The 15,091-nt window shown below is 50.8% G+C and overlaps 1 protein-coding gene across 1 annotated transcript in view; it reads left to right on the top strand.

Moving 5' to 3' along the window:
* ITGA11 (integrin subunit alpha 11) overlaps window positions 1-15,091 on the top strand; it is a gene marked incomplete at its 3' end in the record, with an annotated part of 112,301 nt that overhangs the window by 43,241 nt on the left and 53,969 nt on the right. Inside the window, exon 3 of the mRNA XM_080692197.1 lies at window positions 14,598-14,698. Within this exon, the coding sequence (XP_080548323.1) occupies window positions 14,598-14,698 (101 nt within the window). The remainder of the gene's footprint in view (window positions 1-14,597; window positions 14,699-15,091) is intronic.

The raw sequence follows: 15,091 nt of genomic DNA, 5'->3' as shown, positions 1-15,091 counted from the left end.
CACACACACACACACACACACACACACACACACACACACAAACACACACAGATTTACTCTGAGGAATTAGCCTGTGTGATATAGAGCCAGGCAAATTTTGAGCTACAGACCCATTGGGAGGCTTGGTGGTAGCCCAGCGAGGTAGCATATGCCGTTAGACCCAGTACTTGGGAGGATACGACAGGAGAATTACAGATTTGACGCCAGCCTAGGCGATTTATCAAGACCTTTGGCAACACAGAGAGCCCATTTCAATATAAAAGGGCTCAGAGGTAGCATGCCCCGGGTTCAATCCCCAGTATCAAAAAGAGGGGGCAGAGCGGACAGCAGCAGGCCTGAGATCCAAGAAAGCTGTTTCTTTCGAGTCTGAAAGCAAGTAAAATTTGATATAGCCAGGTGTGGGTGCATGCCTGTAATCCTAGTACTTGGGAGCCTGAGACAGGAGGATCACAGGTTCAAGGCCAGCCTCAGGAACAGTGAGATTCTCAGCAGACTAGTGAGACCATTTCAAAACAACAAAAACAAGCAAACAAACAAATAATAAAATAAATTAAAATAAATAAATACATTTAGGCTGGGAGTATATAGCCTGGAGGTAGAATGCTCCAGGAACACACACACACACACACACACACACACACACACACACACACACACGGACAAATTTGACATTCCAGCCGGGCGTGGTGGCACACGCTTGTAATCCCAGCATTTGGGAGGCTGAGACCTGAGGATCGCGGTTCGCGGACAGCCTCAGCTACTTAGCGAGGCCCTCCGCAACTTAGTGAGACCCTGTTTCAAAATAAAGAATAAAAATTAGGGCAGGGGGTGTAGCTCAGAGGTCGAATGCCCCTGGGTTCCATCCCCAGACCCGCAAAAAAAGAAAAAACAAATCTGATGTTCCAGTTCAAAGGCAGGTGGGAAGAGAAGAATTCTCTCTCGCTCTGGGAAGGGTTAGCCTTTGTAATTCTATCCAGCTTTCAACTGACTGAAGTAGATTGCCCTCTGTCCTGTGGCTGGATACAGGGCGATGTACTTTACTCAGTCTACAGACTTAAATGTTAATCTGGTATAAAAACACTCTCATGGAAATACCCAGATAATGTTTGGCCTAATAGCTAGGTGCCTTGTGGCCCCATCAAGTTGATATAAAATTAACCACCACAGTCTGTGTTTGTTTAAAGCACACACAAAAGATTCCCATCGTGGATGAGGGTTTCATGGAAGCAGGGAGAATAAGGATATCCTGGCACCCAGTGGAGCCTTGTTTGGGGGACCCTCAGGAGTTCAGGCCCTTCCAGGTGTGTGAGCCACAGGCCCCTGGGTCCAGCCCGGGAAGCCCTGCAGGAGCCTGAGCAGGTTGTGCAGACAGGCTAGCCCACCGCAGCAGCAGCGCAGCCCCAGCCAGGCAGCTGCAGGCTCAGCACTTCCCAGCGGCATCTTGAACGCATTAGCCCCCGGCTCACACTGGCTGGAGGAGATTCCATTTTCCATGGAGAGAGAGAGAGAGACGCGGAATAGTCTCTGCTTTGTTTCCTTGAGTTCTCAGCACGAGCAAAACCCCCTCCCCGTCGCCTGTATCTGATTTCAGAAAAAAAAAAAAAAATGCCATCAGGAGAGAAAGGGGGCAGAGGGCCTGTGTAGTGGTGGTGGTGGGGGGGGGGACAGATGATGGGGTGGGGAAGGCTGAGAGGAGTGAGGTTCTCCTGCGAGGACCCAGGCCCCGCTGGCTCCGGGATGGCAGCCCTCTCCCCTCCTGGGCTCTCTGAGCTTCCAGGTGCTTCACAGTGGTGAAGAGAGCACTGGACTTGGAGTCCTCGGTCTGAAACTGACCCCTCTGCAGGCTCAGAATGTGGATGTAATGAAAATCACCCCACCAGCTCCAAAGCTGTCCTGGCGGCCAAAATATAATGCTTGGAAATTGCATTGAAGATAATTCATTAAAATGAAATGGAGTTTTCCTGGGATGTGAGATCTAAGCCTTCTAAAGACGGACCACAAGGCTAGCCAGGGAGGGGACTGGGCCACATCTTGCCCTTCCTAGACAGCCCCTCTGCCAGCCTCTCACCTCAGGACCTCCTGGGAGGTCACCCAGCATCCAGGGCCTTAGGCCTCACGCTTCCATCACCCACTGGGGAGCTAAACTGCCCACACTTGCTCCACCAAACACAGCCAATAAAAGGCTGGGCCCACAGCCCTGCCTCTGGGCTCCCACCTTCCATGGCTGCAGGAGCTCTGCCCTGGGAGGTAGGCCAGCATCCGCCAACCACTACGGCTGCCCCAGAGCTGGGACCCAGCACTTGCATGCTATGGCCTGATGCCTCCCCCCCAAGGAAGCCCCAGCCCCAGCCCTCTGGGTCTCCGGTCCAGTTGCCAGGTAACTGGAAACATCTGGTGTGCGAGGATCCCTTTCCCAGTGGGATGCACATAGAACAAAAGGATTTCTGTTCCCCTGAGGCTGGGCCAGGAGAAGGTTTATGCATTCAGTTAAACAACAAGGAGAACTAACGTACAGGGGTCACCGGTTCCACCCCCATCGCTCAGGAGACAGGGGCCCCAGATGGGACAGGCCGGGGGGAGTCCTCCTCCTTCTTTGATCTTAGTTGCCCTGTTTCTCTTATAGCATGGTAATATAAGGGATTTCTAAAGGTAACTTTAACTATTTCCTTTTTTCTGCCTTATATACTCTAAAAGGGAGGACGTTTTTAGTTATAAATATGTGAAAACTCAATGTAAACAGACTTATACAGCAAAGGGTAGTTTTTTGTGGTGTTTGTTGTTTGTTTGTTTGTTTGCTTGCTTGCTTGCTTGCAGGTCTGGGGATGGAACCCATGGGCATTTGACCTGTTAATTGCCCCAGTAGCTTTGTGTGTGCGTGCGTGCATGCATGTGTGCGAAAGTAGGGATCGAATCTAGGAATGTTCTATCTCTGAGCTACACCCCCTCAGCCCTATTTTATTTTATAACAAGATCTTATTAATTTGCTAAGGCTAGCCTCAAACCCAGCATTCTTCTGTCCCAGCCTCCCAAAGACTGTGCTTGCAGGCGTGTGCCACCAAGATCCACCAAGCTTGGCTTTGCCTATATACCCTAAATGCCCAGCCGTGGTGTGGGCTTCAGGTACAGTTTGATACAGGGGCTCACAATAGCATCAGGACTTAAGTTCCTTGTCTCAGAGGCCTCCCTCTCTCCAGGTATCAGCTCCTGTCCTCGATCTCACAAGGTGGCTGCCTCCGGCTTCAGGCCTGGCAGCCACACGCTATTACATCCAGAGAAAAGAGACCACCTGCTCCCTACCTCCAGGCAGAAGTCCTGGGATGCACTCTCAGTGGAGTGGCTGAAATCAGGAGCCCACGCAGCCACACTCACTGGGAGGTAGAACTGGCCCAGCCTGAAATGCGTGCTTCCTCCATGCAATTGGGGATGGACCCAGATTCCCTGGATCCCCAAACAGAAATGAGGACCATGCAGCAGAGGTGAGGAAGCCGGGAAGCAGCCGATGCCGACTCCAGGAAGGAAGCAGGTCGCCCCACAGAGCCGCTGTGCGTGGAAAACACTTTTTCTGGGCGTTGAATTTGAGGGCTTCTCTTAGATCCAAAGCAAAGCAAAATGCCTTCAAAGTGCTCAGCTCTGCCAGCAGGGACCATTTTACCAAGGGCCCTTGAGACCACCCCAGGGTGCAGCGCTGATCAGGGCATCTGGGCCCCAGAGCAGTTACGACCCTACAGACTTGGTGGTGCCAGGCAGCTGGGATCACATTGTGTGGGGCAAGCACGAGTAACAGGGCTTCCTGGAGTAGGTGGGGTTAGTGCAGCTTTTTTTTTTTTTTTTTTTTGGTGGTGGTTCTGGGGTTCCTGGAAGCCCTTCTACCTCCAAGCTACACTCCCAGACCTATTTTATACTTTTTTTTTTTTTTTTTTAGTAGTACTGGTGTTCCTGGAAGCCCTTCTACCTCCGGGCTACACTTCCAGACCTATTTTATATTTTTGAAACAGGGTCTCTTAAGTCAGCACGGCTGGCTTCGAACCTGTGCGATCCTCCTGTCTCCGCCTCCCAAGCGCGAGGATTACAAGCGTGTGCCGCCACGCCCGGCTGTGCAGCATCTTAGAGGGATGTTCTGGGGCAGGGGGCTCACCACGGGGCATATGCCAGGGACATCCTGGGAGCAGAAATAAAAGGACTCTGCTTTTCTTTTCCAGGGTGAAGGGGTGCTGGGTGTTTTGCCCAGTGGTGCTCTACCACTAAGCTATGCCCCAGCCAGATAGGTAGATGGATGGCTAGGAAGATGATAGATAGATAGATAGATAGATAGATAGATAGATAGATAGATAGATGATAGATAGATAGATTGATTCTAGGACTTGAATTCAAGGATGTTCTACCTCTGAGCTATACCCTAGTCCTTTTTATTTTTTTAATTTTGAAACAGGGCCTTTTTCTAAATTGCCGGGGCTGACCTTGAACCTGCGATCCTCGATCCTCGTGTCTCAGCCTCCCAAATACTAGGATTACAGATGTGCACCATCACATCTGGCTTTATATCTGATTTTGAGACAGGGCCTCGCTAAATCGCTGACGCTGGCCTAGAACTTGCAATCCTTCTGCCTCAGCCTCCTGAGTCACTAAAATTACAAACCTGTGTCACCACACTTGGCTAAGGATTCAACTTCTACATAGCTTTACGTTTATCTAAAAAACTGATTGCTGATATTTAATAGGCAGATCTGTGTTGGACACTGGTATGAGTCACGTATAAATTTACACAAAGTGTGGGGGTACATGTTGCCTTTTTTTTCTGATAGAAGATGGTAGTTTTAAAAGTTTAAAGACCAAAGTTGCCTTGCTAGATGGAGCTAAGGATAGGAAGAACTCAGGATGGGGTGCCATGTCAGGGAGGATGAGAACATGAGGTAAAAAGTCGGGGAGGGGGGGCCTCAGAGGCCAAGGCCCCTCCTCTTGGCCTGTGTCCTGTTGGGAGCCATGGAGCCCAGAACCCTGCAGGCTACATCCAGCCATCCCCACGGTGAGCACCCTCCCTTGGCAAGGCCTTGCCTAGGGAGTAGCCTCCAGGAGGGTCCTACAGGGCTGACGTTGAAATGCCAGCAGCCAGTTCTCCATCAGCTGGAGCCTCCGGCCTGCGCCTCCATAGAGGGAGCGCAGGAGCCCGCGGCCGGTGACTCACGGCACAGCCCGTGGAGAGGGCCCAGTGCTCACCACGACCTTGGGGTTCGCCCACACCAGAAGAGATTGGGTATCCAGCCCCTGAGAGGCTCAGCAGGCCTGGGACTCGGATGGCTATATAAGGCTGAGGCTCAGGGGTGGCAGGGGCTGCCAGACCCCAGGAACAACTTGGCTGGGCTTGGTGGTGACGTGAGCGCTTTCCCCGTGCCTCGGCAGTTACACCCTCAAAGTGAGACTGAATAATACCCTCCAAACCTCAAGCCCGACAGGCACACGTAATGCCCAGACTCCAGCCCGAGCTCCCTCTACCACAAGAAGCGTTCAGGGCCACACAAAGGAAGCCATCCTGGGAGAGCTCCATCCTGGCCCTGCCACAGACTGCGGGGCCCAGGCCCACTCCTCCTGAGGCCTTGGTTTCTGTATCTGCATATGGGGGGACGGTAAGCCCGCCCTGCCCCTCAGAAAGTGCCAATGACCCCAGGGAAAAGAGGGAGGGTGGATATGGGACCTTGGTCGTGGTCCTTGTTCAGTGGAAAGATCCAAGCCCAGTCTTGTTGCAAATTCGGGGTCACAGTGACTTGGGGGTTGGCCGCCACGTTGTCCCATCTTGGCCACTGGCAGGCAGCACCAGTCTTGGTCCTTTCTGCCCCTCCAAGGCCTTCTCTCTTCCATGGCTCCCTGACACGGCCCCAGAAGGTACACAGTATGAGAATTGTCACCCTGCCTCACCGCCAGGAAAACCAGGGTCTGGAAAGGTAAAGGATTCCTAATGAAAACCCAGCCCCTGTTTTCAGCCCAAGGATCGCCACGGGGGGCTCGGAGTTCCTCTCTGTCGAAGGGACGGACCCAGGGCAGGGTGTGTGTGGCACAGAGCACGGCCCAGACAGCACCCTGGGGAGCAGAGAGAAAATGATTTGGCTTCTATTAAATTGGCATTTTATCTGATGAGAGGTTACTTGGTAACCCCCTCTTATGTAATATACAGGTAGGGCAGGGGTGTTTCTTAGAAGACATGGGGATAGCCATTCTAGAAAATGGCTGTGTTTTTTCTAATCTAGAAGGTGCTATGCCTGATTCTCCCAGAGGCACCCTGAGATGAACTCCTAGAAGGCATTCTGTCCAGAAAGGCCATCCCTCGGGAGGACTTGGTCATATGACAGGTGGACCTTGAAAACCCAAGCAGCTGGAAAACAAAGCGGATCCTAAGGGTTTGTTTGTTTTGGGGGGGTTTGTTTATTTTTTTGTTCTGATTTCTTTTATACATACTGAGGATTGAACCTAGGGTGATTCTACCTCCGAGCTACATCCCCAGACCTATTTTATTTTTTACTTTGAAACCGGGTCTCACTAAGTTGCTGAGGCTGGCCTTGAACCTGTGATCCTCCTATCTCAGCCTCCCAAGTACTGAGATTGAAGGCATGCACCACCACACACAGTTTTTTCTTTTTTTTCTTTTTTGCAGTACTGGAGAGATTTCACCCAGGTACACTCTGCCACTGAGCTATACCCCTAACCTTTTTATTTTATTTTTTGTTTGTTTATTTGTTTTTGTTTTTTCAGTAATGGGGATGGAACCCAGGGGCATTCTCCCTCTCAGCTACACCCCTAGACCTATTTATTATTCTTTATTTTGAAACAGGGTCTCACTGAGTTGCAAAGGGCCTCACTAAGTAGCGAGGCTGCTCGAGAACCTCGATCCTCCTGTCTCAGCCTCTGAAATTAAAAGCGTGCACCACCACACCCAGCTATTTGGAGGGGGGGGGTTGTTTTAAACAGAGTCTCACTAAATTACCCAGGTTAGCCCCAAACCTGTGATCCTCCTGCTTCAGCCTCTTGAGTAGCTGGAATCACAGACTTGTGTTATCGAATGGTCCCTCTCATTCTCTCTCTATCTCTCTATCTCTTTCCCTCCCTGCCTTCCTTTTTCTGGAAAGAATAGAACAGCATTGACCACACGATTAAGTGCAAAATTAAGTAGCCAAAAAATCACGTCGTCTAGACAAACAAATTTTATGGGTCCAATTAATTCCTGCCAGTCAGAAATAGGCGTGCTTAATAAGGGGCTATATTTAGAATCTGTCATTATCTGGCTGCCCAGGGGAGAAACCTCGGCTCTTATTTCACAGACACTTAATTTCAAACAGAGCTCTGTTAACCCCCTCTTGGGACCAGGCCCCCTTTTTCTAAGGAGGAGAAAGGCCAGGAGTGTCGTGGGGCGTCTGACCACGAGAAGCTGCGTCTGGTCTGTGTGCAAGAGCCTTGGGCCAGCTCCTCTCGACCATTCTAAGTCAGAAAGCAGGGCCCGTGGGGAAGAGACTTTTCTTTGGGCCAAGCAGCCAACAGTGGTTAGCTGCTGGGACAGCAGGGTTTAAAGGGCTCCCAACCCGGGCATGGTGGTGGCGCACGCTTGTCATCCCCACACTTGGGAGGCTGAGACAGGAGGATCGCGCAGGTTCGAAGCCAGCCTCAGCTACTTAGTGAGGCTCTCAGCAACTCAGTGAGACCCTGTTTCCAAATAAAATATAAAATGGGTCTGGGAGTATAGCCCAGAGGTAGAAAGCCTCTGGGTTACACCCCCAGTACCACAATAAATAAATAATAAATAATAAATAAATAATAAATAAATAAATAAATAAATAAATAAATAAAGGGCCCCCAAATGTCCTACCTATTCCTACGTCCCCAACTTCACCTATTCTTCATTGCTTGGGATTGGGAAGCCTTTTTTTTTTTAACCACTGTAAGCTGTTTTGCCTTCTCCCATGACAGCAACACTATCTCTGGGAAGGGGACCGTTCTCAAGCCACTATTGGCCACCCAGAGGGCTCTGGGTGCCTGATGACCTCTGACAGATGGACGGTGGAGAGAGCCTGTGCCAGTCAGAAAGCTGGGAACCCAGGACTATTGCCTGGTGCAGGTCTTGGGAGCAATTGACCAAGGCACAGGCACCCTCCATCCTGCAGTGCCTATCCATGCACACTCCTCACTTGCCCTCGCCACCACCACCAGGTCCACCTGCCAGGAACAGTCGGTCCTCTGATCCCCATGTCTATATAGATTCCATTAGGGAGCCCAGGGGAGTCCCTGATGAATTCAAGGCAAGACACCAATAGCCCCAGGTTTCAAGTCTCTTTTCTGGTGGGTAACAATCAACAAAAATGTAGGTTGAACAAATTACATATACTATCATCAATAAAGATTTGTCAGTTTTACCTGGGATACAATAAAAGAATTGCTGATCAATTAGGCCCCATCAGTCAAATGACCTGGGAAAACAGACTACCTTAGACGGGTTGTTGGCAGAAAAAGGAGGTGTTTGTGTAATTCTAGGGGTTCAGCATTATACCCTCATACCAAACAGCACTGCTGCTGATGGGACTATTATCTGTGCCTTAAAAGGTTAACCACCCTGGCGAATGAAAACTCTGGAATTGATAAAGCTTTTAGCAGTATGATTCAAAAATGGTTTGGAAACTGGAAAACCTGGGTGGCTTCAGCTTTAACCTCTCTAAGAGTGAGAGTCGGAGTCTTCACCCTGGTTGGCTGCTGCGTCCGGAGCCTAGTTCAATGAGTAATAGCACTGCCACTGATGACCTCGATGGCTCTGACAGAGGGCAGTCTCCAGGACTGAAAACTTCTCATTAAGTAGAGTTGAGAAGTTTCAGAAGAGGGAATGAGATAGGAGCACAGCCTGGTCCTAGCAAACAACTTTTGGCTGAAGAAAAAGAGACCAAGAAAACAAAGCCTCCCCCTCAAACCCCTTCTCAAGATAAACATAGTTGGGACTTTCTGGACAGCTACAACCATCACGAGAGGCCCTTGACTCCCAGAGCATACAGTGACATATGGGCTGACCGTTGTTCTGCTTCTGCAAATTGCTTATGCTAGGTAAAAACTTTCCATCCACTCCTCATTCCCAAGAATTAAGTTGGCTATTGTACAAAAAGCTTGTAGCCGGGCGTGGTGGCGCACGCTTGTGCGCACGCTTGTAATCCCAGCATTCAGGAGGCTGAAACCAGAGGATCGCAGTCCATAGACAGCCTCAGCTACTTAGTGAGGCCCTCCTCAACTTAGTGAGACCCTGTTTCAAAATAAAGAATTAAAGGGGGGGGAGGGGGTGTAGTTCGGAGGTCAAATGTCCCTGGGTTCCATCCCCAGACCTGCAAAAAAAAAAAAAGTTTGTAATTTCTGGGCTTGGGGCTCAGACCTAAAGCTTTGCTCTCTGAACTTTACCAGGTGAATAAAACATGTTGCATCCTAATCCCGCCTCTGGGTCCTGCTCACTGGGTACCAGAATCTCCTGCATCATGAGGGAGGATGGAGCCAGAGAAAGGACAAGCCAAAGGACACTGGGAGTCCCCAGAAGCTAGAGACTAAAGACAGGTTCTCCCTAGAACCTTAGGAAGGAGGCAGACCTATGGCTGCTTTGATCTCAGCCTCTAGATCTGTGAGAAAATAAGTTTCTGCTGTCTTTTTATGTTTCTTGCTTTGTTTGGTGGTACAGGATATTGAACCCAAGGGTATTCTACCTCCAAGCTACACCTCAGCTTTATTTATTTATTTGTTTATTTATTTATTTATGCCTTGTTGGAGCCTCTCTAGATGGGGCTGGATCCCCTCCAGGGCCAGTCAGAGGGTTGGATACTACTGTAACCACACTAGTCGGGCTTCAGGGAGACATTCAGTGCCTACTGATGCTTAGAATCTGGCCATTCCTGGTAGATTGTCCTCAGCCCAGACGGTGGGCTACCGAGCTGCTACCTCCAGGATGAGAGACCCCCCCCTTGTTTACCCCTCAAACAGCACCCACTCTTCTTCTTGGGGCATTTGTAGGAAGCAAGTCGGCTGGGAGGTTGACAACTTCATTTCACATGTTTTGAGACAGTGATGGTGGCCCTGAGTTTGCTGAGGAGGTTCTAGCTCCCCAGTTTAGCATATATAGGAGTTGGTGAATGACTTCTCTTCCCCCTAGGGTACATCAGCAGGGGGCAAAAAATGTTTGCTGAGGGGCTTTTTCTGTTGCTCCGATTATGTTAATGTGTAATGGTTGGTGAGGGGGTCTGTGGGACTGAGGGCCCTGTGTTCTGCTCCAGTGTTGATGAAGAACCGGAGGCCATGCCCCCACACACTGCCATTCAGACCATGGGTCCCTTGGGGGCTTAGGTCCCAGTCCCCTTCAGTCATCAAATAAACCGACCTGGCTGACTGCTGGGGAGCTGGGGAGGAGCCTGATGACCCCTCTTGGGGCCCTCGACCTTTTTCTTTGGGCATTCCTTTTTCCAGTGCCCAAGTTCACGTTGATCAAGATGTTTACAGTTGCCAGGCGTGGTGGCGCACGCTTGTCATCCCAGCATTCGGGAGGCTGAGACTGGAGGATCGTGCTTCGGGGACAGCCTCAGCTACTGAGTGAGGCACCTTGCAACTCTGTGAGACCCGGTTTCAAAATAAAGAATAAAAAATAGAGCAGGGGGTGTAGCTCAGAGGTCGAATGCCCCCTGGGTTCCATCTCCAGACCCCCCCCCAAAAAAAAAGATGTTTACAGTCAAGCCAAGTAGGAGGATGGTGTTCCCAGCCAGAAGGCCGGTCGTAGTAAAGGGCTGGTACACACATGCCAGCTGAACAGGCTGCACCTGTCCATGTTCATCCATGGCGGGGTCCCTGAACTCGCCTCAGAGGGAATTGGCCACAGAATGGCAGAAGGGATCATGACAGAGGCTTTAATGGGGGGCAATCCTGGGACCTCAAGTTCCAGGAGGGGCCTGTTGGTGGCAGCGTTGGCAGCAGTGGGTATAGTGGTGGTGGTGGTGACAGAGGAGAGAATTCATCTATGGCCCAGTCAGACATTGCTACTATGGAACTGGCACAGGAGGATGGCGGAGTTGAGGGTCCCTGCCTCCCAACTTGAGGGTCAGTCAGAGAGGCCGGGAGGTGATGACTAGGGGTGGGGTGCTAAAGATGCAGGTACGGGCAGCCATAGGCTGAGGAACATCCAGCAGCGGCAGGCATGGCCCCTCCGAGGGGCTCTCCACAATGGGTGGCGGCTGGGTTTCACCTGGATGTTGCTTCTGATGTCCTGCCTGCCTATTAGTTCCCTGTCTCTTGACAAGTAAGATCAGGGAGACCAGACCTCACAAACATGGAGGAGGGGGATTCTGAACTGGAGCCAGGTGTCCATGTAGGGAAAATGGTCTGAATGTCCTAGACTGTCTGTGACGAGGTCCCAAACATGCCGGGTGATACCTGGACCAAATGAACCTTTTGATGGTCGATCGGCCTTCTCTGAGGGTCGCCATTTTACCTCTCACAAGGTACATAGCTTTCCTGAGGTTAGCTTGACTCCATAACCACCTGTGTACACCTGTGTACACCTTTTCAAAATTCCTGATCGTGCTGGGCGTGGTGGCACACGCTTGTAATCCCCACACTTGGGAGGTGGAAACAGGAGGATCGCGCAGGTTCGAAGCCAGCCGTGCTGGTTTAAGAGACCCTGTTTCCAAATAAAAATATAAAAAGAATAGGTTTGGGAGTGTAGCCCGGGGGTAGAAGGGCTCCCAGGAACCCCAGTACCACACACACACACACACACACACACACACACACACACACACACACAAAATTCTGATCATGAGGCCAAAGGAAGTGAGTTACTCTGTTGCTCTCCCATTCCTCCTAGAAAGTCTGGTCTAGTGCCGGGATGCCTAAAAACAGGTAACGACAGCACTCCCTTTGCCAGCACGCAGCTGCCCTCCTCGCAGGGGTGTTCCAGCCGCCCCTTGGATCAGGGAGACCAGACCTCCAGCATAAGCCCCTGACTCAGTCAGACCAAGGACTTTTTAGGCCCCTGCCCACCTTCACTTCGCTGTGATGAGATGGCCCTGGATCACAGACTGAACACTCCCGTCAGCCCCGTGAGGTGTAAACCAGAGCGTGACCTCGATGTCCGTCTCAGACACTTGCACTAGCCACTCACACCCAACCCAAATCCTGAACTGAATTCCAGTTTTGTGCCCCTCAAACACTACTCAGGAAATTCCTAAGGGGGTGATCAGACCCCTTTTCCACTCTTCTGATAGCGGGGCCTGACTAAGCCCCGCGGTCAGCCTACTGTGATTTCAGATGCTTGTGCTGAAAAATTACTCTTTTTCTCCAGCCTAAAAACCTCTGCGGCTGTTAGTCCCAGAGTCGACCACCTCTGGGCAAGATCTCCCAGAGGTAAATAGGCCTCTGCGTGCTCAGTGGACTGACATCTGTGTCGGGAATGACTGACTCTTGAGACACAGACAGGAGGAGCCAACGGTCCCTAGGACCGGCCACAGGGAGAGGTTAGTTTCCTGGCCAGTGCACCAAAATGTTGCAGTTGAGTCCAGTACCCAGTGAGCAAGATACAGAGGGCAGATTGGGATGTAACATGCTTTATTCACCTGGTAAGGCTCAGATAGCAAAGTTCCAGGTCTGAGCCCCATGCCCAGAAATTACAAGCTTTTTATACAATAGCCAACTTAGTTCCCGGAAAAAAGGAAATGGAAAGTTTTTACCTATAAGCAATTTACAGAAGTCATCCTAGGCTCTGGTAAGTCAAGGGCCTTACATGGTAGTTGTAGCTGCCCAGAAAGTCCCAACTATGCTTATCTTGAGAGGGAATATAAAGGAGTGGCTTCATTGTCCTGTGTTACAGTTGTAATGGCGCTTTGGGCTCTCTTTCTTCATGCAAATACTATTTGTTGAAGTGGGGAATTAAAAACTAGTAGACAGCCGGGCGTGGTGGCGCATGCTTGTGAGGCAGAGACAGGAGGGTCGCGTAGGTTCGAAGCCAGCCGCACGTGCTGGCTTAGGAGACCCTGTTTCCAAATAAAAATGTAAAAATAGGTCTGGGAGTGTAGCCCGGAGGTAGAAGGGCTTCCAGGAACCCCAGTACCACCAAAAAAAAAAAAAACAAAACAAAACTAGTAGACAGCTTGGTTGCAGCTTCAACAAATCTTTATTACAAAGTCAATAGGAAATAGAAAGGGAAGAGAAGAAAAGCAGGGTGCCCGGCAGACTCGCTGGAGAGCCCCAAAATGGAACTCTTCCCCCACTCTCTGACCCTGGCCCTTAAATACAGATTTTCTTACTGGTATGTTCTTACCAGCATTACCAAGGCAACGGGCTAGTAGCTTATTTCTTGGGCAGGTGGTGCCTCCTTGTCTCTGGGCAGTGCACTTACCAAGTGCAGGGGTTAATAATTTACTTGTTTCCACTTCTGTTGTTTTGGGCTGTACTGGCTGCTCATCAACTATGGGGGCTTTGAAGTAACACAGAGTTTCTGTTCTTCCTGCAGAGACTGTGTCACAAAGAATAGGAGGGAAACAGAGTCCCTGATAGCAACCAGTGTAGCCATGTGTGATCTCTAACAGCAAAGCAAAAGGCCCTTGGTATCTTTACGGTGAGGCAGTCACTGTGATCTTATTGTGGCTTTTAATTGTTTTTATATATTTGTAGGGCTACGGGCTTTACTATCTCCACATGCTCCTAAGTTTCTACATGCTTCTAGGACAAAGGCTCTAATTGCCTTTGCATTCTTGCTATGGGTTAATCATCAGGACAAATGGCAGAGAGAGAGGGGTAACAGTGTAACAGCTGCCACCACTCCCTGCCTGAGTGCCCAGGCAGCACCCAGGCTCTGACTCTGACTGCCTTTTACATTTTTTGGAAATTAATACTGCAGCAATTTTTTTAATACCAGCATATCCAGGTTCCTTGTTCTTCAGCCAAAAGTCATTTGCTAGGACAAGGCTGTGCTCCTCCCTCACTCGTGTGGTCTTCTCTTCTCCCCCCATCTTTCTGTTGTATGTTCCTCAAAAATAACTTGTCTGTGAATGTAGGGCCCATCTGGTTTATCAGAGATGATCTCAACTTCAGACCTTTAACCTGCAAAGACACTTCTCCATGTAAAGTCACAAAGGTGGAGGCTCAAGCTGGTGGCTACCTAGATGCACTGCAGCAAAGATTCAGTGGCCACTGAGCAACAGGCCCCACCCTGGGTCAAATTGCAAGCTTTCTCTGTAGGATGCATGCGGCTCTCTGCAGGTAATGGCAGATGGCCAAGACCCCGTGGCTCCAAAAGCATCCTCCCTCTGTCTGATAACCACTGCCACCTTCACTACTTGACAGACTCCTATTCACCATGAACGCCCAGCCCAAGCACCATGCCCTCCTCTGGCAGAGACTTGCCCCATTCCATTTGCTGCAGGGCTGGGTGGTCTATGTATCTCCAGACCCTGGCAACAGGTGCCAGGCCCATAACTCTGTGCTGAAAGCCCAGCATCCGTCCCCCAGAGATGGAGGTCCAAGCCTGTGGCTGCTCCTCCAGGTCCCCGTCCACCTGGCCCACCAGGTCCCACCCCCAGCATCCCCACGTGTCTTCTCTTCCCTCCCAGGTTGGTCGTGGGTGCCCCTTTGGAATCCAATGGCCACCAGAAGACCGGAGACGTGTACAAGTGTCCCGTGGCCCAGGGAAACTGCACCAAGCTCAACCTGGGTAAGTGCAGCCCCCGCTGTCTTCTCAGAGAGGCCAGCTCTTGTCTAGTGCGGGGCAGGCTCCCCTGCAGTTCAGGTTCGCATCACCTGGCTCCTCCCAGGTGACCAGCTGCTGTCATTGCCCCCGTATGACAGACAAGGAAACCAAGGTCAGAGAGAGAAAGTAAGTTCCCACTATCATGTCACTTGCTGGGGCCTCAGCCTCCTGAGCCCCCTGGTAAAATCCACCAGCGTGATGTCCTGTGTGCGCATGTGCGTCCTCTGAAGCCTTTGTGTCCTGAAGGTCAGCCGGTGGCTGGGCTGCCCTCTGCCTCAGGAGGGAGCAATCACAGGCTGCTTGGCCTTCCCCAGCCAGGACACAGGGCCGCCCTCTCTTCCGGGGGAGTTCCTCAGC

This window comes from Muscardinus avellanarius, assembly GCF_963383645.1.
Source record: "Muscardinus avellanarius genome assembly, chromosome: 3".
Classification (NCBI taxonomy): domain Eukaryota; kingdom Metazoa; phylum Chordata; class Mammalia; order Rodentia; family Gliridae; genus Muscardinus; species Muscardinus avellanarius.
This window is presented reverse-complemented; position numbering and strand designations above follow the sequence as displayed.